At 56.5% G+C, this 24922-nt stretch overlaps 2 protein-coding genes across 3 annotated transcripts in view; both read left to right on the forward strand.

The window, feature by feature from the left end:
• Window positions 1–17935, forward strand: part of ARRDC1 (arrestin domain containing 1) — a 35623-nt gene extending 17688 nt beyond the window's left edge. Inside the window, exons 3-8 of the mRNA XM_063409040.1 lie at window positions 13235–13285; window positions 13406–13560; window positions 14057–14239; window positions 14554–14730; window positions 14878–15289; window positions 16187–17935. Of these exons, the coding sequence (XP_063265110.1) occupies window positions 13235–13285; window positions 13406–13560; window positions 14057–14239; window positions 14554–14730; window positions 14878–15289; window positions 16187–16251 (1043 nt within the window). The 3' untranslated portion in view covers window positions 16252–17935. The remainder of the gene's footprint in view (window positions 1–13234; window positions 13286–13405; window positions 13561–14056; window positions 14240–14553; window positions 14731–14877; window positions 15290–16186) is intronic.
• Window positions 17936–24656: 6721 nt separating this feature from the next.
• The window catches only part of LOC134557278 (histone-lysine N-methyltransferase EHMT1-like), a 119457-nt gene continuing 119191 nt past the window's right edge, over window positions 24657–24922 (forward strand). Inside the window, exon 1 of one of the 2 annotated variants that reach the window (XM_063410133.1) lies at window positions 24657–24716. In XM_063410133.1, coding sequence (XP_063266203.1) covers window positions 24696–24716 — 21 coding nt within the window. In that variant the 5' untranslated portion in view covers window positions 24657–24695. The remainder of the gene's footprint in view (window positions 24717–24922) is intronic. The other variant, XM_063410132.1, reaches the window with a different exon arrangement.

A 24922-nucleotide genomic window follows, 5' to 3' on the forward strand; every position in this document is an offset into this window, starting at 1 on the left:
GTACGGTCCACAGAGGCCTGGTGCAGATCTGTGGTTTGGAGAAGCTTTGCAGAAATGTATCACCAAGACTTCAGCATTCCCTCAATGTGAAATACTCCTCACAGGCTGCCTTGGCCTGTGCACAGAGGATGGGAGCCAGGATCACAGACTACAAGAGCTTAGCAGGAGCTGTGCAGGGAAGGATCCTGAGCAGAACTTGGCAGCCACCCTGCAGACACTGCTAGCATCCTCTGGCCCTGGTGTACCTGAAGCAGAGCTCTCACAGGGACTGCTCCCTGCCTCAAGGCTCTGTGGATTCAACCTGCTCTTCCTGCATGTGTTTGTGGTGGTCACAAAATACTGATCAAAGCTCAGCAGAAGCCAGTGGTTTGCTCTGAAAGGGATGTGGAGGTGTCACTTGTGCTCCAGGAGAAGTGCTGGGAGCATGGCAGGATCAGCCTAAGACAGTCACCCCTGCTGCCAGTGAGATGGACAGAGATAGCAATGGGGTTGTATTGTCCTGTGAGTAAAGTGACACCAGCAGCCTCTGGGGGATCTGGGCCTGAATGAATGCTGTCTTTCTGCTGTTAAATAGGTCAGCCTTAGCACAAATAATTCATGCTGTGCTCTGGCTCCTGTTGAAATCAAGATGTGCCAGTATTCACCTGCTGAAGGCAGTGGCTGAAACAGGAACATGGCAGAAGCCCAGGGTAGCAGGAGCTCAGCCCTCTGATACTGTTTTATCTAATAACAGGAAATGGGTAAAATTGGAATGGCAGTTTCTTGTAGCTCAGCAATTTTTCAAGCAGAGCTTTTAGCATCGAAGGGAGACTGAGCTCATTCTTACAGCAACTGGTGAGAGTGCTGTTTGCTCTCAGGTCCCTGCCAAGGGAGACGGTTGGCTGGCTGGCTCTTGGCTCACGGCCTGGGGGCTGCAGTCAGAGATAAACTGCCTAGGAGGGCAATGGGAAACATTCCTGCCCAATTCTGGATGTGCTGAGCACAGAGAGCCCAGCTGTGGATGTCGGGGTAGGGGGGACAGTCACAGGGGTCTGTAAGGTGCTGCAGACCATTGGGCTTAGATGAGTTGGAGCTGTAGGCTGTGAGTGTGGACTTGTGGAGAGGTTTAAACCTGTAACTGCACTAAAAAATGCTCCTTCCAACTTTTGTTTCAAATATCTAATGATTCGAGGGAGAGCTGTGATCTTGTGGTCAGATCTGAGTGCTGGTCAAGCTGAGCAGTGGCAAAAGCCAGGCAGGAAGGTGGAGTGGGAAGAGATGGGTGTGCTGGTTGTTGGGTTTGCAGCCTCTGGAAAACTTTGATAGCTGCTTTGGCAGTCAGTTCTTGTGATGTTGCTCTTGGGAGCCATATCTCTTGATAACTAGAGTAAATTGCGAAGGATGGAAGGAAAAGCCATGTGCTGAAATGTGCCCTTTGAAGGCCTGACATCAAAATGTGCCTAAAATTTGGTAGTCCCAGTTCCTAAAGTGTTTGTGGAAAACCCCTGACCTTTTGGCTCTTGGTTTTCTGGGACCCAGACTCCTGTATAGCTCCTAGTGCAGTGCTGCTGTCTGTCACACACTGGTATCACAGGCTCTGCCAGCCTTGAGCGGGTGCCAGGGGCTGGCAGCAGGGCTGGGCTGGCACTGGAGCTGGTCACAGAGCCACGAGCCTGGGCTGACAGTGGGACTGGATGGGCCAGCTGATGTCTCCCAGAGCTGCCACAGCTGCAGGCAGGTGAGGGAAGAAACAGCAGGGCATGACTTACCTCAGGTGTCGGGAATTGAAGGGAAAATCTGTCCCTGTGGAGTTGTGTGATCGGAAACTGAGATGTGTTGTGGTGGTGTTCCTGTCCTGCCTGGCAGAGCTGCAGTGAGATTGTGAGGAATGCCCAGCCCAGGTATCAGCAGTTGGTCTGGAGCAGTGTGCTGGGTAGTCACAGTCACTGAGCTCTGCTCTTCAGCTTTTTGTGTCCAAAAAGTTGTGTGGACCCAACTGCTGGGAGCTCTCAGCCCGATTCCCAGCAGCAGGGAAGGAGACAGGGAGAGGGTGGGCAGTCCCTGTGTGTGTGGGATTGCAGCCAAGGGGGATTTGCCCTTTGTGCTCAGGAATTACTGCCCTGGACTTGCAGGTTTGTCCCATGTCTGCATCCACACAGGACAGCTGGGCCCCTGGGAGGATGGAGAGGGGAGCCATGGGATGGACATGGAAGGGACACTGTCATTGCTGCCTTTGGGCCCGAGTCCACCAGCAGAGATGGCTTTGAAGCTGACCCTTGCATTTGCTGTGCTGGCTTGCAGGGATGTGGAACAAAAGCCCTGGGGGCTGGCACTGCTCCAGCCTGCGGCACAGGGACAGAGAGAGCTGTCTGCTGCCACAGCCCTCCCTGTGACATTGATGCGTGTCTGGGCTGGCAGAGGGAGCTGGGCTGCTCCTCCATGCCCCTGCCTCTGTGTCTGCCTGTCTGTCTGCCTCCTCCGAGGGGCTGCTGGCAGCGGTGTCCTGGCACAGCTCAGCCCTGCAGGGAGGTGGTGCTGGGGGAGCCCTGCAATGGCCTCGTGCAGGCACAGCCTTGGCGCTGACTCAGCCGTGGCGTTTTTAGGCTTTCCAGGAATAGCTCTCAGCTGTCCTGGCCTTTCCTGAAGAGAGCATGAAGGAGCTCCAGACAGACGGAGTGTCCCATGTGGGTGTTCCCTGGGTGCCTCCCTGCAGGGCTGACCCAGCTGGGAGGGGAAACTGAGGCAGGATGGACTGCTGGCTCTGGGGGTATGGGGTGGTGAGGTCACTGATGGGGATGGCAGGAGCCCAGGGTGAGGGTGAGTTAGGGGAGCTGGAAGCATTTCCAAGCAAGGACTCCTAAAGGAGCATGAGGCCAGCCCAGCTGCTGGCCCACACTGCCAGCACACAACTCCTTCCCTGGCCAGCAGCAGCAGCCACCTGTGACAGAGCACCGTGAGCAAAGGTTACTGTGGTGGCATTTGGTATGGTCCTGCAGATGAATAAAAACCATACAAAAGCCCCCAGGGTGAATCCACGCCTGTTATTGCAGGTGAGGGTTGGCTGTGCCCACCTCACTTCTACCAGAAAGCAAACAGCAGAAGGGAGGGCAGGACTGTGGGAGGCCCTGGTGTCAGGTGGAGGGGCTGCCTTCCAGCCATGTCCCCAAAGGCCTTATTTTTACAGGGGATGTCACTGCCTGAAAATGAGTTGAGGAAGAGCAGAAATTTGCTTCTGCCTCAGAGGACTCTTTTGTTCCTGCCTTCCCCCCACTACAGCAATGCTGCTACCTCTTCTTTTTGAACAAGTGCATTAAAAAAAAAAAGGTAAGGAGGAGCAGCATGTTCCTACTGGGGGTAAGCTGGCAGCCAGGCTGTGCCCTGGGACAGAGGGTGATGCCAGGCTGTCCTCTGACACCATCCCCAGCTCTCCTGAAGGGGGCTTATCCAGTCTGATGGCATTGGCTTGGATTGAGGAAGGCTCTCAGGTGTCCTGAAAGTCACACAGGGAACGGGGCCCTGTCTGGCCCATCCCTGGTGAGTGGCTCAGCTCCAGTGGTGCCACCACTGTGCTGGCACCTGTGCAGGTGGTGCAGGGAGACAGCTCAGCCTGAACATCAGCCTGCCTCGCTCTATCCCTTCCCACATCCTGAGCAGTAACTTTTGAAAACACTGATCTGTGCTCTTTGAGGACACAAGGGGGGAAGGGGAGAGGAGGTTTGCAAAACTGTAGAGGCTCAGATTGCTCTTTAAGCCTCTAAGAGTGACTCCACACTTCTCCTCCCACACACCTTTGCATTGAAATAAGTGAGGAGGCAGCTCATCCTCTGTGGCATCATCTGCTGCTTGTATTACACACTGCTTTGGGTTTTTTTTTAAGACTATACATTGCATGAAAAAGGAGGCAGACCCTGAAATAATCCAGATGCCCACTTTGGCACTTTTTAATGGGATTTTCCTTTCTCTCCCCACCTTGGAACAGGGTGTGGGGGACCTGGCTGTGCCACTGGAGAAGGTTGGTTATGAGTGCTGCTGCAAAGGACCCTGTTCTCCTCTGGGCTTGCCCCCTGTCACCCTGGTTTTGAGGACTTTTTTATGCCTTCTGTGTTGTTCTTCATATTGGAGTCAGAATTTTTACTTTATCACACTTTGTACTAGAAACAATAGCCATGTTTTGCTAACTGTCCTTCATTGTTTACATATTTTTAGGTAGAAGGAGAAAGGTGATTGACAGTTGGCTTGACCAATGTGCTTTGAGAGGTAGAATTCCATCCTCCAATCCACGGGCACCATAGGAAATGCATAAAATCGAGTTTTGTAAATAAACTCGCCCCTTTTCCCGCTTTGCTCACCAGCATGCCCTCGAGCAGTTCTCTGCGTGTCATGGGTGACAGTCCCCAGTCAAGCAGGGATCCTCTGTGCTCTGGGGAAGCCTCTTGTGGGGCTGGGCTGGAGCTGGAGGCAGCAGGCAGCCCTGAGGAGCCGGGGATTGTGCTGTAGCCTTGGCAATCACACACAGGCCAACAGTTTAATGAACTCGGGCTCTTTCCATAAAAGCTGCTGGGAAGTGCAGAGTGTGCCAGCTGCTCCGGAGCCTCTCGCTGCTGTCTGCTGGAGAGGCTGCTGTGCTACTCGGGTCACCCAGCCCACCGAGGGCTCCTGGGGGGGCTCCTTACTCTCCTCCTGGAGGAGAGGCTAAGAAGGTGTTTACTTTTCCCACTTGGACTTTGATTGCTTGCTGGTGTTGGTTTTTTCCTTTTGCAAAGAGATGCAGGAGGGGTGGGGGCTGCTGGGTTTCTGTAGGTGTCAGCAGTGCAGGGGATCAAGTGGCAGCGAGCACAGAATGGCACCGCTTGTACCCGCTGCTCTGGGACACAGAGATGCCTCTCTTGGGCCAATATAATGGAGTGATTCAGCTCTGCGGAGCCTCCTGCTCCTCTCCCCCTCCCTGCTGTGCCTCTGCTCTTGTTCAGCCAGAGAGGAGCAGGTCCATCATGTGCTGTGCCCCCGTGGAGCTGTCCCTTCCCTGCACCTCCAGCTGCACACACAGCTCTTGCCCTGTGCATGCAAAGGTAGACTTGTTTCTTTCTGTTCCCTCCTTGTACCTGAGTTGAACTCGTGCAGGGAGCTGGCTGTAATTTCCAGCTGACCTTTCTTTTGGCAGCTTGTTAGTTAGCTTGAAGGCGCTGCAGGGATTTCCTGGCAGCTCCACATGCTTCCTCTGCTGGCAGATTTCTTACACAAAGAACTAAAAAGGGGCAGCTGTGCATCACCTCTTCCCTGGGGTGGTTCTCTGCCGGCCTGGCACAACACCTTCATGGCCAGCAGCTGGCACAGGGTAACAGTCCTGGCTCCCAGGTGAGTTTAAAAATCTTGGTGACCTGACTAAGCAGAATTGTGACACTTGTACAGCTTGTTGTGTGTGAGCAGGAGGTCTCAGAGCAGCAGGTGATGCTCCTGGACAGGTGAGAGCAGCAGGGTGTCCATGGGCAGTGGGGAGCCACCAAGGATGTGCTGGTGCCAGCTCCTGGCCACACTGTGCTGCTGGGTTCTGGAGCAGTAGCTGCAGGTTCAGCCCAGGAAAACCACACTGAGGGATCTGCACTTGCCTTGAGTCACAGCTGCTTCCTCAGCACTTCCCAATTTCTTGCCTCAGTAGAGCAGTTAATCCTCTGGGGTTTTTTGCAGCATTGCCATACTGCCAGATCCTGCTAATTCATTGAGAATGTCTCTGGAAACTGCTGACACAGAGGTTTAGGAGCAGCGGAGCCCTCGGCTCAGTGCTGGGCGCTCTGCTGCACCTCCTGTGTTACAGAAGGGTTCATGCCAGCAGCATTACCCGTGTGCAGTGCTGCAGGTTGTTCCTGCTGTGTATTTGTGCCTTTGCAGAGCCAGAGTGAGCGAGTTGCTGCCTTGAAAGGGAGCGTGGAGCCTGCTGGGGCTGTGCTCCATTGCTGCCATACAGAGCAGGAGAGTTCTCCGTGGCTTTCCTGGCAGCTTTGGCTGTGCTTGCTGGCAGGTTGCTCTTCTGGCTCTTGGCTGCACCCTCCGTGGCACCTGTGCCTGCTGATGGCATGAGCAAACATGTGCGTTTCCTCTCCTTTGTTGCAGTTTGTAATCCCCTGTATTAACTTCATTCACCAGAGGCTGAGTTGAGTCCTGTGCTAAAGCTGCAATGGCCCGGCGTCACCTCAAGTGCCCTGGCACAGAATTAATGCTTCCTTCTGACAGCTCTGATAGAGCCCCCTGAGAGCTAAAGAGCTCTGGCCCCTTGCTCATATCTAATATTCAATTTTCTGGCTGCAAAAGTGGATGAGGAGAGAGGGCAGGACAGGGGTGAGCGGAGTGCTGGCTGGTGGGACTGCAGTGACAGTGACATCTCCGCCTGTAGCTGGGGACTTGGAGTCCTGTGGCACAGTGCAGAGCTAGGGCTGTTCATTTCTCTGCCCCAGAGTGGAACACACAAACCTCCTGCTTTCCTGCTCTCTGCCTTGAGAGGACAGTACTCAAGCTATGTATCAGCAACACCAGAATCAGTCTAACTCAGCACCTTTGGAGGAGCTCGCCTTCCCCAGGGCCGATTTTAGGCAGCAGGAAGAAAGAGACATATTGCTACAAGTGATGGCACAGGGACCAGCAGGCCCCAGGTACCCTTCTGTACTCCTTGAATTGGCCAACACAGTTAATGCATCACTCGTTAAGTAGCCAGGGAGAAATTGCCATATGGTCTGGCCTGCTGTTCCTCTACTAGAAGAACCAAAAAAATCTGTGTACTCCAAAGGTGCAGCCTGTTCCTGTTCTAGCATCCAGGAGGGAGCAGAGCCTGGCAGGGACTGGTGGGCAGGGACAGGGATTGGGGCAGGAGCCCTATTTCAGCCACTCCCTGTCTCCTGTGCCTGGGGTGCAGGGACACTTTCCAGGCTCCTAGTGCTGGCTACAGAGCTGATATTGTCCTTGTCTTTGTGGGCTGGAGAGAGTGACACAGAGTCATTGACCTCTTTTGCTGTGTGCAGCTGTGGGTGAAGCCTGGGGAGGCAGAGGTGTGTGTGGGTGAAGCCTGGGGAGGCAGAGGTGTGTGTGGGTGAAGCCTGGGGAGGCAGAGGTGTGTGCTGTGCCACACGCCATGGTTCCTGGCCTGCAGCCTGCCGTGTGTCACACATCTGGGCTCATGGCCCAGCACACCGCACTGTGAGCCTTCACAGGAGAGGAATAAGCCTCATCTGAGTCTGTTGTGTGACCAAGGCACCTCCCAACTCCTTTCTGCTATCCTGGAGGTCCTGGTTTGGTTGTGGTGGCCGTGACCCTTGTGGAGAGATGGTTGTGACCGCCAGTGTCTTCCAGACAGAGACACTGGGCCTGGGGCAGCCAGCCTGGGAGGAGGATTTGGCAGGCGTCCCTGCAGTGGCACTGGTTGGAACGTGCAGCCCAGGCAGATCTGGCCCCACCGGTGCTGTCAGACTGGGCTGTTTGCACAGAAAGCTGCCAGACAGCCCTGGGAAGGTGGGTGGGACACAGCAGGTAGGGCTGTGTCCTTGTTCCTGTGGAGTTGCCTCCTCCTGAGCCCCAGCCCAGCCCTGCTCTTGTGCCAGGCAGAGGCTGCTGGAGGACATTTCCCAGCCCTTGGCCAGCTGCAGGCAGGGCAGGGTGTGGGCAGGGAGCTTCCCCTCGATCTGGAGGGATGGTGGCTTTGAAGGGCTGGGGATTTCTCTGGCTGCCAGCTCTGCCTGGCAGCACCAGTCAGGGAGGCTGCACTGCTCAGACCAGAGCCCAGACACTTTCAGCAGCTGTGCTGGAGTAAACTCCACTTGGATCATTTGTTTAACAATGTAAATACAGACAGGATCATTGCACCCCCAGTGGGTATGAGTTTCCCCATGCAGTGGTGCTGCAGTATGCTGGTTTGCAGTGAGTGCAGGGAAACCTTTGGGTGGGAAGGGACCTTAAAGATCACCTTATTCCAACCCCTGCTGTGGGCAGGGACCCCTCCCACTGTCCCAGGCTGCTCCCAGCCCTGTCCAACTTGGCCTTGGGCACTGCCAGGGATCCAGGGGCAGCCACAGCTGCTCTGGGCACCCTGTGCCAGGGCCTGCCCACCCTGCCAGGGAACAATTCCTGCCCAATCTCCCATCCAGCCCTGCCCTCTGGCAGTGGAAGCCATTCCCTGTGTCCTGTCCCTCCATCCCTTGTCCCCAGTCCCTCTCCAGCTCTCCTGGAGCCCCTTTAGGCCCTGGCAGGGGCTCTGAGCTCTCCCTGGAGCCTTCTCCTCTCCAGGTGAGCACCCCCAGCTCTCCCAACCTGGCTCCAGAGCAGAGGGGCTCCAGCGGTGGGAGCATCTCAGGGGCCTCCTCTGGATCTCTCCAGCAGCTCCAGGTCCTTCCTGCACTGGGTCCCAGGGCTGGAGCAACTCTGCAGGTGGGGTCTCACCTGAGCAGGGCAGAGCGGCTGAAATCCCCCCTTTCCTGCTGCCCATGCTGCAGGATCAGCCCAGGGCACAGGGAGTTTCTGGGGACAGCACACAGGGCTGGGGCACACTGAGCTTCTCATCCACCAACATTCCCAAGCCCTTCTCCTCAGGGCTTTTATCCACCCATTCTCTGCCCAGCTGTGTTTGTGCTTGGGATTGCTCTGACCCAGGTGCAGGACCTTGCGCTTGGCCTTGTCAAACTTCCCAAATTTGACAGCCTGGCAAGGTCTCTGGATGGCAACCCAGCATCACCAGGGGATCCAAAAGCCTTGGCATCAGCCCTCTGGATCAAGGCATTTCTTTTGTGTGACTGAAATGTTCCAGGACTCCTCCACATCCAATGGTACCAGTGAACAGCCCCAGTCCCAGTGTGGAACAGGGGGTAGGAGCTGAGCCATGAATGAGACCAGACATGTCTCTACTAGAGTCAGGGAAGTTTCCAAGGTTCTTCTGCACTATTAATGTGTTGTTGTTGCTGCTCCTGCTATCTGGACTTGAGGTTTTTTCCAAGCTGCCTGGGGCAGCAGCCTTTTTCCCTCCAGGAATTTTTTGGGAGGAAGTTTCCCAAGGCCGTGCGGGGGCGGCCGATCTCTGCTGGCTTGACTCCTGTCAGGGGGAAAGGCTGCTGCAGGTATGGCCCCACAGCAGAACCCTGCTAAGCCTGCTGCCTCTGCTGCCTAATGACTTTCTCAAGGTATTTTTAGGTGCATGTAAAGTTCAGGAAAAGCTTTTTTGCAGCCGAGGACACTGTGGCCTTTGTTCCGGCTTCTGGGAATGGGGAGGTGCCGGCTCAGCATGGCTGTGGTGGCTGGCACAGCCCTGTCCCCTCACAGTGGTTTGTGAGCTGCTCAGAAGCCCCTGTTTGAAGGGTCTCCGTGCTCCCCTCGAGCAGTGCTGAACTCCTGCTGGCCTGCTGTGCCCTGCCCAGGCTGGGGAGTGCTTTGGCAAAGCCTCTGGTGCTGGAGGAGCATGGAAAGGCCTGCTTTTCCCAAGTTTTAGGATGGCCATGGGTCCCCACCGTGGTTGGAAACCAGCTCATCTCTGCCTGCTTCCAACAATGATCGCTGTTGCAAAGTCCACTTGCAAATGAAATTAGCACATTAAATGTCCTGGATTGTCACTTGAAGCTCTCTGGGCTGGAGGGACAGGGGTGATGAGTGGCTTCCCATGGGCTGTGTGTTCCCCTTGCTGCTGGGATGCTGGAAGGGCACAGCAGATGCAGCTGTGGGATGGCTCTGGACACTGCCTGATGCTGCATCTGCCCTGCTGTGATCTGGGGGTCTGTTCAAGGCCTGGTGAGACACACATGGCCCTGTGTCCCCAACACAGTGGCTGTGCTGGGCTGACACTGCAAGTGTCCCTTGCAGGGAGCTGAGGTGGCGTTTGCTCCTGTTTTCCATGGGAGAAGTTCCTGGGTGTTGGCTCAAGGTCAGCCTGTGCCCTGCCCGTGCTCACAGGGAAGCTGGACAAGGGAAATTGCAGATTTTCCCTATTATAGCAAGATTAGTCAGCATTTGAAAATGGAAGCTCAGCCTTTTTAAGCAAAGTTGCCAGCTAGAGAGTTTAGAAGCTGTTGCCACCTCCCTTCCCACTGTAAGGGTGCTTGGCTTGGGATTTGCCAACCTTCCACCAGACAGTGGGCAGAAGACAGAAATGGCTTTGTAATTCCAAGTTGCAAATGGAGCCTTTGCTGTGTCAGTGCTGGAGGAGCCTCTGCCAGGAGAAGCAAAAAGGAGCCCAGATTACTGCTAAATATCCACCTTTCCTCCTGTTGCAGTGGGAGGCAGGCAGGACCTGAGCTCACCTGTGGGCTCTCCTACTTTGTCACTCTGCCAGGCACTCTGGATCATGCCTGTACTTTCACAGGAGTCTCCTGTCTTGGTCAGGACCATCGGCTTTTCTTCATCTTCATTTTGTTAGCCCTTGTCTCTGAAATAGCTCTGGCACTGGACTCCTTTCTGCACCAGTGGGTGCCTTGGAATGCCCACTCTGGGATACCGAGGATGCCTAAAGATGCTTCTCTCTCTTGGGGAGAAGGAGAGAGTGGGCTGGAAGGAGCAGGTCTGAAAACAAGAGTTGTTCTTAGTCACCTGCAGCATCTCCTGCTCCATGGAGTGAAGAGCAGGGCTCTCTGTGCTTCCCTGGCTCCCTGCTCAGCTCAGGACTGGGGTCAGGGCTCTGTGGCCAGGAGCCAAGTGCTGCTGTGATGCCCTTGGTCTGTGTGAACTGTGGCAGGACACAGCTTCAGTCTGGGCTGGCTGGTCTGGGAACTCCTCTCTGGCTACAAAAAGCAGGAAGGGCCTTTTCCAGCCCTTGTGGGTGGCTTGTTGCAGGCAGGAGCTGCAGGAGGGATTTGCAGGCTGTTCAGTGGGTCACAGCCACAGGTTATTGGGCTCTTGGGCTTGGTCAGGACCAGCAGGCTGGTCTAGGTGACCTGTGGGCAGCTCCCATCTGGTGACCTGCTTGGACTACCTGTGCAGAAACTGCCTCAGTGCCAGTGAGTCTCACGGTGGCTCTGCCAGTCAAACCACATCCTCTGCGGGTGATGCTGCCCACAGTGTTCCTGGGAGGGTTCATGGCCTTGCTCAGTGATGCTGTGTGAGTTAGAAACTGTGAAAGTGCTCACAGGTTCACTTTCAGCCTGACTTTCTGCTGGTGCACCTGAGCTGGGCAGGACCTGGACAGAAATATCTTATTGGATGGTGCTCCCTGTAATGTAGAATAGACAAGACTTTTACTTGGTGGAGCCTGTGGGCTCATCCTGAGGGTCCTGGGAAGGCTGTGAAGGTTCATGCTCCTAGCAGGAGACTCAGAATTACTGCCTGCACCTTCGTGTGGGGCTCTGCAGGTCACGCAGCTGGGAATTCTCTTGGTGGAAACTCAGTGACCACTATCCTCTGGAATTCCACCTCCTTCCCTTCTGCAGCACAGGAACAGGACTTGCTCCCTCTCCTTGCCAGGTGGAGAGAGTCTCTGTGCTGCAATGCAGAAGCTGCACAGGACAGTCGATGTTCTCCAGTTATCCATTTGCTTTCTGAAATTAGGGATAATGGGTATAAGATCAATGTTGCATGGTGCCCATTAAAAGACAGAAACCCTGGGGGCAGCAAACAAGGGCTGGGTTCATCGAGCCATTCCCATTAACCAGGCTTTATCCTGCACCCAACCAGCCAAGGCACCTGTTGCACCTCACCTGGCACTTTACTGAGCCAGGCTGCCCAAGAGGAGCAGGAGAGGCTGTCCCACACCTGCCTCTGAGCCTGCCCAGCTCTGGAGCCTCAGGCCTGGCAGCGAGGGCAGAGCCTGGCTTGGTGCCTCCACCTGGTGACAGCGCCGGGTGCTGCATTTTAGCCTACATAATTCGTGTTTGTTTGGGGAACCAGAGGGCAATCAGCGGGGAGGTGATGGCAATGAGCAAATCTTGCTCCTCTCTTTGAGGCCAAAGGGTATAAGTAGACATGTCTGATGTTCTCCTGATTGCAGGGAGATGTTCTCCCTTTGCAGGGATCCGTGATGAGGCCTGTGTGGGGTTATTTATCCCCCTGTCCCTGCACTGCAGGCGGGACACGCTCACTGGGCTGTCCCTCGTCCCCGTGGGGCGGCTGAGCCAGCAGAGAGGCAGAGATCCAGCTTTGCATAGCAAGAATGATGCACCAGGTCCTGCCTGGGCTGCTGTGTCAGTGCGGGGATTTACTCCTCTCTTGCCCACCTCCCCCTTCCATGTAATCCACTTAATCCCCTGACGACAGGGCTCGATTACTGCCAGCTCTGCAGAGCCAGCGTTGCTAACGGGCAAGCTGCCTCCTCCTGTCTTGCAACAACAAAAGCACCAGCCAGATCTGGGCTTTGGTACCTCCAGCAATGATCCTGCAAAGCAGAACAAACACGGCTCGACTTACTGCAACCGAGTCTCCTCTCAGCTCCACCACTTCAGAAACAAAGCCTCTTGTGTATACATGGATTTAGCACACATGGATAAACCTCAGTGGTTTTCGTACTGAAGGCAACTTTAGGAGCTGCTGGGTCACACTGTGGGTTCAGTTCAGTGTCACACTGCCCTGGAGGGAACCTGGGATCTGGGACTGCTGGAGGATGGGTGGAGTCAGGGAGTTGGAATCTGTTGTTTCAGCCATGCACTGGATCTTGGCTCTGCCCTCAAGGCTGTTGCAGAGCAGTGGTTGAAGAAAACAAGTGCTGAGATTTTAATGTTATGCCAATGTTTTTCTGAGCTCCTGTTGTCTCAGCAGCCAGGCTGAGGCATTGCAGGTCTCTTCTTGAGTCCAGGGGTGGGTGGACCTCTGGCTCCAGGTCCTGAACCCTGTGCAGTCTCTGAAGGGCTGAGGGTGGAGTGGCTTGACGCCCACCAGAACTCCCTACCACCCTCAGACAGTGCCTGTGATCTCTCACATTCCCCCTGACTGCCTGACAGGGAGAAGACTTGAGGAAAATAAACCCACAGCAGCCCTGCTCTGTGCCCTGTGTCGATAGCCTGGGATAACTCCTTGCTGTAGCTCTGGGATCCCTTAGAGCCTGCCCCAAAGCTCCTTATTTAGAGGATATCTGCATACAGAACCTCTCCTGTCCCAAGGAGGGTGGGTGGCAGCAGGTGCTCCTGTTGGCTCAGGCCCTGCCCACCAGCTCTGGAGCTGTCCAGTGGCTGCAGGCAGCAGAACAGGTGGGGTGTGACTCCCTGGCTGGTGGCCTCTCTATTCCCAGAAGATCACACATTCCAAGGTAACAAGTGTGATCAGCCTCTCAGCCTGTCCCATGTACACTTCACTCTTGTTTCCACAGGGGTCCTGACAGCTGGAGAGCACAACTTTCCCTTCCAGTTCCTGCTGCCAGGTAAGATGCAGAAAAGTGGCTGAAGGCCCTTCCCTGTAAGCCTTGGCTTTTGCCTGTACTTCCAGTCCAGAAACTGGCCTGACTCAGCCTTGTGATCTCTTCTTTCTCTCTCAACTCCAGCTTCTGCTCCTACATCATTTGAAGGCCCTTTTGGCAAGGTCCTGCATCAGGTGAAAGCTGTGATAGACACACCTCGCTTCTCCAAGGACTACAAATGCAACAAGATCTTCTACGTCCTCTGCCCTCTCAACCTGAACGACATCCCTGACATTGAGGTAAGAGCCAGGAGGGGCATGGCTGGGAAATGCCAACACTTCAGCACTTGTCCTTGTCCTGCTGTCTGAGGAGTCACTGAGTGGCTGGACTGCTCTGACTGCGTGCTGTGACTATGCAAGAGCAGGACAAGGACTCCTCGTCTCTGCTGTTTTGCTGTCAGGACCTGCTCCAGGTGGTTTCTGACTCTTGTGTGTGTTGCTTGGAAAGGTTTATCTGAATTTTCAGCATGCAGAGAGACATGTTGGTCAACAGCTTCAGGTGCTTGGAGACACTTGGGTTTGGGGAACTTGCTTTGGAGGGGAAAGCAACTAATAGAACAGTAGAACTGTGGGGCTGGAGAAGTGAGACCTGTTGTCCGTGGCATTGCCATGCTGCTGGTTCTTTATATCCTCTTAGATGCAAATATTTCTGCTTGTTTGTTTTGAATCTCTTGAGTGTTTTCCCAGAGGCTCTCTGACTCTCTTGAGCCAACACCTCTGTCTCTCCACCCTGCAGCAGCCCAACACTATGTCCATCACCAAGAAGTTCAACTACAAGCTTGTGAAAAGTGGCAACATCATCCTGACAGCCACGTCTGATCTGAAGGGCTACATCGTGGGCCAGGCCATCCAGCTCCGCACAGACATAGAGAACAAGTCTGGCCGGGACACCGGCGCCGTGGTGGCCAGTCTGCTCCAGGTGGGGTCCAGTGGGGCCATTCTCTGCCTTGTGCTGCTGCTCCACCCCGTGGAGGCCTCTGTGAAACCGGGGCAGCGAGGAGGCCAAATCTCCAGCTCTGTTCCTCTCCACCTTCCTGGGGAAAGAGGACCTAGAACTTGTCTTGCTTATCCCTGCTCAGTCTGTCACACAATGGGTATTCCTGCTCTGGAACATGCCCGTTAGCTTTGTGCTTGTGCCTATCTGACAAAGCAGTTGGGTGGGTTTGTGTCCTGGCTTACATGTGGGAGACAGAAGACCAGCTGCAGCCTCTGTGTTTCCTCCTGTCTGTGCAGAAAGTGGCCTATAAATCCAAGCGCTGGATTTACGACCTAAGGACCATCGCTGAGGTGGAGGGCTCAGGGGTGAAAGCCTGGAAACATGCGGAATGGAAGGAGCAGATCCTGGTTCCAGCACTGCCCCAGTCCATTCTGCAGGGCTGCAGCCTCATCCACATCGACTACTACATCCAGGTGAGTTTATCCAGAGTATCCCTGGGCTGGGCTGTGGCTCTGTGTCCCTCCCAGGCTGAGCAGTGTCATGTGGGTGGTCCAGACATCAGTTGAACCTTCCCACTGCCACGTATAATGAGGATGTCGCTGTTCTCCCTTCTCTTCCAGGTTTCCCTCAAGTCTCCAGAGGTTTCTGTCACTCTCCCCATCTACATTGGAAACATTGCTGTGAACAGGGTCCCGCTGAGCCCCTCCCGCTCCATCCAGCACATCCCATCTGTGGTGGTCCCCAGTGCCCCCCCAGAGGAAGAGGAGGCTGCCAGTGGCTATCACCCCATGGACAACATCTCCATCCCCACCAAAAGCCATTCCCAGCAGCAGCCCTTTAGCTACGCCCCAGGACTGAGCTTCCAGGAGATCCGGGCGGACTCGGAGCAGACGGGCTCCCCAAACCACCCCACGCTCTGCCTGTCCACGGGAGCCACTGTCCCCTACTACGCTGAGGGGAACGTGGTGCCTGTCCCCACAGCCAGCTCCCTCATCCTGCCCCCGGAGTACAGCACGTGGGGATACCCCTACGGTGAGCAGCGCTCCCGGGAGCTGCAGCTGGGGGGAACGGCTCCTACCAGCAGTCTCTGCTAGCTGTGAACTGTTGGGAATGTGGGGATTCAGTCAGTCTGCTGCAGGCTGCTGTCAGAGGGGATTGTGACATCTCTCTGCCTGATTTAGCCTCTGGAAGAGTCCCCTCTTCCAGCTGTAAAAGCCGGCTCTCCTTCCCACATCCACGCCCATGCCTGCCCTGGGCTTGTCGTGAGAGGATCTCCCTGTTCTTAAATGAGCTTTCAGCCTCCCACTGACAGAAAAACTTCTTGGCTTGTGGTGAGGCTGGTGGGAACAGAGCCAGGAAAATGATGTCACTGAAATCTTCTGTCTGACTTGGGCTGGGCCTGCAGCTGGTCTAAAGCTGTGGGGGTGGGAGCTGGGAAAGTGTCCGGGGTGGAACAGCTCAGGGAAATCCCAGCATGCTGGATTCCTGCAGGGCCAGCAGTGTGTGCTGGGTTCCTGGAGCTGTGCTGGATGGCAGGGCCAGCAGTGTTAGCTCAGTCCTACCCAAATCAAGCCCTCTCTTTGCACTCGGGTAACAGGACACTCCTTGTGTTGCTTCAGCCCTGAGTTGGGGCACATGGAGCACAAGTGATTTGCAGGTGCTGGAGGACAGGAGGACACTCGGGAAAGAAAGGGAGGAACAGAACAGTACTGTGAGGTGGTGATTTTAACCTCCATGGGCATCAGGGCAGGGATGGCAGTGGCTGGCTCAAGTCCTACAAACCCCATGTGCCTCAGCTGGGCAGGCTGTGGGGCCCTGGCAGTGTGTGTTGGGGGGTTGCTTCCCTCTGCAGTGGGTTACACAGACTGGGGTGAAGGGAACCCTCCAAATGCCCACCATAACCTCTCTCATTCTTCCTTTCCCCCACAGAGGCACCTCCATCCTACGAGCAGAGCTGCAGCAGTGCCAACTCCAGCATCAGCAATGGCAATTAGCCCTCCCCTGCTCCGACCCTGCTGGCGCTGCCCACCCTGGCACCGCGGGGCACCCGCCTGTGGCAAAGTCTGGTACAGCACAAGGCGTCTTCTTGTCTCTCTGGCTGCTTTGGGGAGGGAACTGCCACATCCCAGCCTGGGCTTTTTAAGTCTCTTTCTAGGGAGGGGGTAAAAAAAACCAAAAAGGGCAGCCAGAGCAGCCTGCATGCGTGTAGGAGAGGTCTGGGAAACAGAACTGTCTCCTGCTGCTGCACCAAGTGCTGGAGAGCTGGATGTGCCCCTGGGAAACCCTGGGCAGCAGCCTGTTCAGTACTGTAGTCAACACTAACTGCTTTACTATCAAAGCACCTGCAATGCCTTATCTGAAACGCTCCTGACTTGGCACGGCTCCACTCTAGGGGAAGGCTGGGCTGTGTGGACTTTCTCTCCTCTTTTAGGGGCTGTGTGCTCTCCACAAATGCTTTTGACAGCCCTTTCCTCCTTGTCCTCAGAGGTCCTAAGGGTAGCAGGAGGTTTCTTGGAGTAAGCAGGTTCGGAAGGTCAGGGACTTTTGAAAAGCCAAAAGCACAAGCCCTCGCTGTGGCTGAGCTGTGGGGGGAGTGACTGGCAGCATGAGTGGCCATGGGCACAGGGGGGGCTCGTGGGGACACTTGCTGACAAGCCCTGGTGAGCTCTGGGGAAGATCCTGGTGTTCCACGGGTGCCCTTTTCCAGCACAGGTGGCTTTTCCCCACAGAGCCCTGTGGGACACAGCCCACCCTTGCCCAGTGGCTGGGCCCTGGCACACAGGAGAACAGCAGTGGTCACTCTGTGAGCAGAGGGACCACGCTCCATGTCCCATCTCCTGCCCCTGCAGGGTGCCCTCTCCTCCCAGGCCGGGGTTCCGTGACCATCAATCACAAAAGTCTGTCTGATTCTACCTCTGAGTCTGCCCAGGGGCCCTGGTACCCTCTGGAACCCTCCATGGGGCTCTCCCTGGCAGTGGCTGTCCCTGCCCAGGCTCCCACGAGGGTGCTGGGCCAGGGGCCTGTTGTGGCACTGGTTTGCTGTGTGTCCCCTGAGCCTGAGCAGAATGTGACAATGAACACAAACCGTGTGGGAGCTGCTGCTCTCCTCTGCAGTCTCCGCTGCACCTGGCAGTCGGGGGAACAAGCTGGGTTTTCTTGCAAATTTTCTTTTTGCGCTTTTTTCCCCACACACACCTTGTTTAGCTTGTTTAGCATTGACTGCCCAAGCTGAGGAAACCACAAGCCTCAGAGCCACAGGTGCCCAGCCAGGCTGGAGTTGTGGCCTCCAGACCTTTGGCACCTCAGAGCTGGTCCCCACACGGCCCCAGGCTGGGCAGGCAATACCTGACAGACCTTTAGGAGCATTTCCAGCTGCTGTCTCATTGCTCAGCCACCTCTGCACACCCCTCAGGCAGCTGGGACAGGCCCTGCTTTGCACTCTTTCTTTGCAAATGCTTTTTTATTTTATTTTTTTTAAGCATTGAACTGCTTTAAGGGTAGCGTAGCGAAGGTGCCGTTCTGAGCAGTGCTGGCACAACATGCACCGATGCTGATAGAGTGATTGTCATTGTCCCTGAATATATATATATATATATATATGAGATGAAGTTGTTTTTAATGATTGAATTCAGAAATACAAATTTTAATGCTGTATTTAATAAATTATTCTACGAGAAATGCTGTGCTCTTTCATCCATTTCTGATGCTGATCCATGTGCCTGTTCATGCCAAATCCAGGAATGCACCTTGCTGATTTCTTCCAAAATGAAGTGACGTTTTTTTCTCTCACCAGGAAGGGTGGTGAACTCTGCCAAGGCAGCTTGGGGAAAACAAGCACGGTGTGGCCTGATCACAGTGCCAGGTTCACAATTCCACAGGGCTGGAGGGAATTTGGTACCACGTGGGTTTGGCTCTGGAGAGAGCAGCCACTGCAGTGCTGCTTCCCAAGCCCTGTGTCCTGAAGCCAGGATTTGTCCAAGTGGCCCAGGAGTCCTGGGCAGTGCTCACTGCTGGTGGGGAGGAAGGGGAGAGCAGACTCTGCCTTTAAGAGGATGGAGATGGCAGAGCCAAGATCTGGCTGGAAGGGCTGCAGAACACCAGCCCCAGCCCTCTCCTAAAGAGCAACTTGGAATAAACTTATTAAAAGTGGAAGAAGGCTCCTCCCCACAACTCCACTTTGGTGATCCCATGTCTGAAGCATGCAGGTGTTGTCTAAATGTTGTCACTGCAAGTACCCTGGAGTGTGATCTGTGTCTTGACCACAAAGATCCCTCTTCATTCTCTTCTGAGCTTCTGCTTCTGCCCAGCTTCCATCATTCAGACTCTCCTTTGCCAGGTGGTCCGGCCTGCCATGAGCAGGATTCTTCATCCACAATGGGTCAAAGGCAGGTACAGCTCTTCCCCAGTGCCCTTCCTCTTCCTCCCACTTGGCCGAACCTGTCTTGCCTGGCTCAGTCTGCAGCTCCCGTGGCCTTCCTTGCTGTTGGCTGTACAGATCCTTGAACCCAAATCCCTTCCACACCTCTGGAAAAATTCCTGTAAGGTGCCAGTGCTTCTGGTCCTGCTGGCTTGGGCTGCAGGCTCTGGGAGAGGCAGACAGGGCTGCGAGCAGGATTGGTCTCCCAGCTCCTTCTCCATCCCTGGGGCTGAGCTGCTGGAGATGTGTCCAGCCCCTGTTCCTTGGCTGGAAAATGGGATTGCAGTTTGGTTGCTGTGGCCAGAGCCACTGGGCTGCTTTTCCAGACTCCCAGCCAGCATCTGTCCTTGTTCCACTGTTGTTTTGGGAGTGTCCCATGCATGGTGGAGGCTGTGGAGGAGGGAGCCCTCACCCAGCCCGTGCTGTGCCCTGAGTCCCTGCAGTGCTCCTGTGCACCTCTGCCTGCTCTAACAAATTATATCTGCTACAGTCTGGTCTGTGGGACCTCTTGCTGCACACTTTGAAAAGCAAGGAGCAAATGGGAACACTCTTGGCTGGTGAGGAGTGTCCATCACCACCGGCTGCTGGGAGGGAGCAGAAGGAGCTGGAGCTGCACCTCAGAGTGGTTCTCATCCCTTTGGGTGCTGTGCAGGGGCCCCTCTCACCCTGGGAGGAGGCTCTGGCCAGGATGCAGCAGGCATCACCCCAGGGTTGTCTCTGAGCAGCCTCGTTGTGCAAGGGAATTGACACAACAAGTGACAATCAGTGTTTTCCTACCCTCCTGCCCCGCCTTGCCCGTCCCAGGCTGCGCAGGGAAGTGAAGCCTGACACAAAGAGCCTTGCTGATGTTTTATGGAGCCCTTTGAGATGGGCCAGAACTGCAGCATGGAGGGGTTAGTCCAGCTCTCCTCGAAGCCCCCTGCAGGGTGGCCCCGGGGCACTGTCAGCAGGTCCTTGGGGAGGGCTTTGGATGAGCACAGTGGGGCAAACCCAGTATTTGGGTTTGGGTTTGAGTTTGTCTACTCACCCTCTCCAGAGAGGATCAGCCCCTCTGTCCTCTGCCCACAGCCTCTCTGGCTTCCACCTCTTGCAGTCTTGGGGAGCTCCTTTAGGCCCTTGGCCATCCCTCCCTCCTCTTGCTGAACACTGAAATAAAGAGGAAAAAAGCCCATTTTTCCGATCACAGCTCTGGGTAAAGAACTTCAGCACGTAGGTATTCATTCAAATTCCTGGCTCAGATTTTGGAAGCAATTGTTTTTGAGTTTGTTTGAAATGGGGAGGGGGGGCAGTGGGGTAGGAGAGAAGCTTGTGAGTAATTATTTCCAAACTCAGTGTTCAATGGAAAACACCAAAAATATCATCACTTTTTTTTTTTCTTTCTTTCTTTCTTTTTTTTTTCCCTACTGCTTTTATGTCCTTCATGGTTTTGTTCTTGTCCTGCTCTCCACATGTTCCACCTCTGTATCTTTGGCTTTTTCAGTGTTGTTTGTGTCCTAAACTAAACTCTGCTTTGGCGTCTGCTGTCCCGCTGCCCGCAGGAGATGGGGAAAGGGGGATGAAAAGGCTCTGCTTTCTTTTGGACAGTGATTGTTTTTTAGGTTTCCACTGAACTTCCAGGAGTTTTGTACAAATAAATATTTTCTGCTAGGATATTTTCCTGTTGAGCCAGCACAAGACAGGAGATGCAGGGTGTTCTAGGCTCCATTCAGGTTTTATTCTATATTTTAAAATATTTGCAACTATCTGCAACAGGAATGTCCCATCCCTCCTCCCCAAGACAGACTGGTGGGGTAAAACCCTCTAAACTTGTGCCCTTTCTTGTACCACTACTCATGGCTGTAATTCTTTATTCCTGTGGTTCTCTTTACAGATTTTGGGGTTTTATACAAAAATTTGTGATGGCTCTGTACTACCTAAGGCTTCTGTGCAATTTATATCTGGGTTTTGAAATGTAAACTCACAATTTTCCATGTTTACCACGGCTTCTGGGGAGTATTTTTGTCCTGGGTTTTAACCTCCCAAATGTAAAGAACTGGAAAAATGTAAATAAAGATTTTTTTAAGACCATGCGTGCTTTGCTCTGGGTATGTGACGATCATGAATGATACCTCAGCTGTCCGGATGCTGAGACCCGAAGTGAGAAGTGGTTCAGGGCTCTCAGTGGAGGCTGACCCACTGGAGCTGGAGCTTGGAATTGGATTTAGAGCCGAGGTTAAAGCAAAGCCACGGCTCCTCCAGCTCGGCAGGGGAATGGCTGGGGTGGCCTGAAGGAACTCGTTCCCACAGTGAATCACAGACTCATGGAACATCCTGAGCTGGAACGGACCCACAAAGATCATCCATCCCAAACCTGCACAGACCCCCCACCAACCCCACCCTGGGCATCCCTGGCAGCGCTGTCCAAAGGCTCCTGGAGCTGTGGCAGCCTCGGGGCCGTGCCCATTCCCTGGGGAGCCTGGGCAGTGCCAGCACCGCTGGAGGAAGAACCTTTCCCGATCTGCAGCCTGGAATCTCCCCCGCCGCAGCTCCGTGGGTCGGTGCCGCTGGAAGGGCGCCGGAGGAAGCGGCGGGCGCTGGGGCCGGGCTCTTCCTGCCGGAGAATCCCAGGATGTGCAGCGGCGGCTCCGCTCGCCCGGCTCGGGCGGGAGAGGGCGGTGTCCGCCCGGCTGGAGCTCGGCGCGGCTGCGGGGCGGCTCCGGCGGCCCGGCCGAGCCCCGAGCCCTGCCCCGGCTCCCAGCAGCCGCTCCAGGAAAACAGGGAATTCTGGCACAGCAGAGCCCGTCCTCGCCCCGCTGCCCTTCGCTCAGGATGGGTTTGAGGTGGACAAGAGCCATGGCCGGTGGTGATGGGCTCCAAAAGCTCTGTGTGTTCCTGGTTATTTCGGCTTCTTTCGGGAGCCTCTCCCCTCCCTGATGGCTTGGGGAGGTTTGTCCCAGCGGCCGCTGCGTCTCTGTGTCCATCTGGGAGAGACAGAGCTGCCGCAAATGCTGGAGAGGAGCCACCAGAGCCCGGCCCGGTGCGCGTCCGGCCTCACCCACCGCCCTCAGCCCTGACCCGCTGCCAGCCCGGGTCTGCTTTGTAGGAGCAGGGATGATGCCCAACATCCCACGTGGGGCAACCCCAGAGCGGGATTTGGAGATGCTGGGCACTCCCAGTGCGGGATTTGCGATGCTGGGCACCCCCACTGCGGGGTGGGCGATGCTGGGCACCCCCAGTGCGGGGTGGGCGATGCTGGGCACCCCCAGAGCGGGATTTGGCGATGTCCAGGCTGATACCGGCCCTTCCCGGAGCAGAGGTTTCCAGAGGTGGCTCTTTGTGCGGGGAGCAGTCGCCCCATCCCGGGGGGATCCCAGGGGAAGGACACCCAGCCCGCCACCACCCTGCTCCGAGCCTCAACTCATCCCCCGGGAGCGGTGGGACCCCGGGGCCCCTCTGAGTCCCCGCCGAGCGGGAGGCACCGGAGGGGCCGCGCCGGGGGCTCCGCGGGGACGCTGCCACGGCCCTGCCGGTGAGCAGGGGGTTCTCTGGGGGGTTGGTTAATTAATTAATTAATCAATTAATTAGCTGCTGCTGCCAAACTGAGGGAGAGGCTGCTCGGAGGGGATGGAGCGGGCGGGGGCGGGTCCCCAGCCCCGGGGACTCTTATTTTGACCGCGGCGCTGCCGCCGCTGCCGGGCCGCGCTCCGGGGCCGCCGCCTCCTTCCCCTGCCGGGCCGGCAGCGCCCGAAGCGGCCCCGGAGCTGCTCACGGTGTCCGGGGGCTTTCCCGAGGCTCTGAGCGGCTTTGGGAGCCTCTCGGAGTCCCTCCACACCCCCGAGGGCCTCCGCTCCTCCGCACCTGCGGAGGCTGCAGGGGCCGGGTGTCCCGGTGTGGACCGGCCCGGGGTGACCGGAGGGGCACAGAGCTGGGGATGACCGGAGGGACACACAGCCCGGTGTGACGGGAGGGACACACAGCCCGGGGTGACCGGGGGGACACACAGCTCGGGGTGATCAGACACAGCCCGGGGTGACCGGGGGGACACACAGCCCAGGGTGATCGGACACAGCCCGGGGTGACGGGAGGGACACACAGCCCGCGGTGATGGGACACACAGCCTTGGGTGACAGGAGGGACACACAGCCCGGGGTGATGGGACACACAGCCTTGGGTGACAGGAGGGACACACAGCCCGGGGTGATGGGACACACAGCCTTGGGTGACAGGAGGGACACACAGCCCGGGGTGATGGGACACACAGCTCGGGGTGATGGGACACACAGCCCGGGGTGATGGGACACACAGCCCGGGGTGACCGGGGGGACACACAGCTCGGGGTGACGGGACACACAGCCTTGGGTGACAGGAGGGACACACAGCTCGGGAAGGCCCCGCTGGGGATGCTCCGGCAGAGCTGGCGCTGACAGCTTTGCTGTCGCAGCCCGTCCCAAAGCCCTCCAGAGCAGCACAGGCCCCCCCGGGTCAGTCAGTGCATCGGGACAGCCCCGGAGCTGGCACAGCGCTGCCGGGAGTGTCCAGGGCTGGGATGGCAGCGGGGTAACCCCGGCTGTGCCCCAGCACCTCACCAGGGCTCCCCATAGCCGCTGCCCCCGGCCCGGGGAGCTGCAGGGTGAGAGATTCCCTGCAAAGCACAGTAAGAACCCTCAGTGGGCAGGCTCCCACAGGGATCACCCAGTGCCACTCCTGTCCCTGCACAGACCCCCCCACCAACCCCACCCTGGGCATCCCTGGCAGCGCTGTCCAAAGGCTCCTGGAGCTGTGGCAGCCTCGGGGCCGTGCCCATTCCCTGGGGAGCCTGGGCAGTGCCAGCACCTCTGGGGGAAGAACCTTTCCCTGCTCTGCAGCCTGAGCCTGGCTCAGCTCCAGCCATGCCCTGGGTGCTGTCTCTGTCCCAGAGCAGAGATGGGAGCTGCCCCTCGGGAGGACCTGGAACAGAACTCTCCATTCACCCTCTGAGAGGAGCGAGGTGTCAGCTGGGGCTGCAGCAGAGCAGCCTGAGGACCAAGGGATGGAGTCTGTCCCTCCAGAGAGCAGATAATAAATGCATAAATTGACTTCAGAGCATGCAAAGGCTCTTGTTTCCCTCCAAGAAAGACGAATTGCCCTGTCCAGGAGTACCTGCCCATCCCTGTGTCTCCCTGGGGCAGGTGTGACTTCCCCAGGGTGGCTTCTGATACAGCCGTGGGGCCAAGGAGCCTTTTGCAGGTGCTTATCTCCCCCTCGTGCTATTTTCTGCTTTACTAGAGAGCTGTAAAAGGGATAATTGTTTTACAATCATGGGTTTAGGGCCTGGGCATTAGGAGGGGCCCTGTGGGACTTGGGAGGGCTGAAGCTGTTGTGGGTGCTGGAGGTGTGGGAAAGGGAGTGAAGGGGCTGGAAGTGACCTTTCTATGGGGCAGAGCCAGGCGAGCTGCCCCCTCTGCCCCATCCCTGTCTTTAGGTGACACAGACACCAAAAACCTTGCACGAACTGGGCTGAAATGACCCAAATGTGGGAGAAGCTAAAAAAGGAGGAGATTTAAAATGGTTAACCTTTTGGCAGGAGAGACAAAGGAACTTTTGGACTCCTTCTGGGATTTTTTCAGGGATTTTATGTAGGTTTTTGGGCAAGTTGTGCAGCCGGGTGCTGCTGAAAGTTTGGGAAGCTCACTGTGCTCAGTTGGGACCGGCAGCTGCTCTTCCCCCCGCAGTCTCGGGGTGTGCTGGGGACTCGAGGGTCTCGGTAGGATCCGTGAGGAGCCGCGGTTTGTGGGTGCAGGTGCGGGGAGCGCGGGGTCCATCCCCATCCCAGCCCTGTCCCCGTGTCACCGCGTCGCCATGCCCGCTGCGGCTGTACGGCACCTCCCGATGGGCGCCGCCATGACGCCGTACGGACAGCGGGGCCCCTGGGGGCCGCCATGCTGCCGCGCGCGTGCGCAGTGAGCGGCCGAGAGTCTCCATTGAGAAGAATGAGGGGCAAGGGGCGGAGCCAAGGCGCGAGGAGCCGCCGGGGGGGCGGGGCTGCGCTCCGGGGCTCCGGCCATGGCCACAGTGGATGCCGAGGTGAGTGAGAGCGGCGGCGTCCATCTACCCGGGCGGGGGGAAGGAAGATGGGGGAGCGTGGAGTGGTATCGCCCAGGGCCAGGCGGGTTCTGTCGGAGGCCGGGAGGGGGGCCGTGCCCCCGCCGCCCCATGGTTCAGTCCAACTCCTCTGAGGGGAAGAATGTGGGAGCTGCTGCCATTGTGTGTAGGGGGGCCCGGGACTCTGT

The sequence above is a fragment of the Prinia subflava genome, chromosome 12 (assembly GCF_021018805.1).
Source record: "Prinia subflava isolate CZ2003 ecotype Zambia chromosome 12, Cam_Psub_1.2, whole genome shotgun sequence".
Taxonomy (NCBI): Eukaryota; Metazoa; Chordata; class Aves; order Passeriformes; family Cisticolidae; genus Prinia; species Prinia subflava.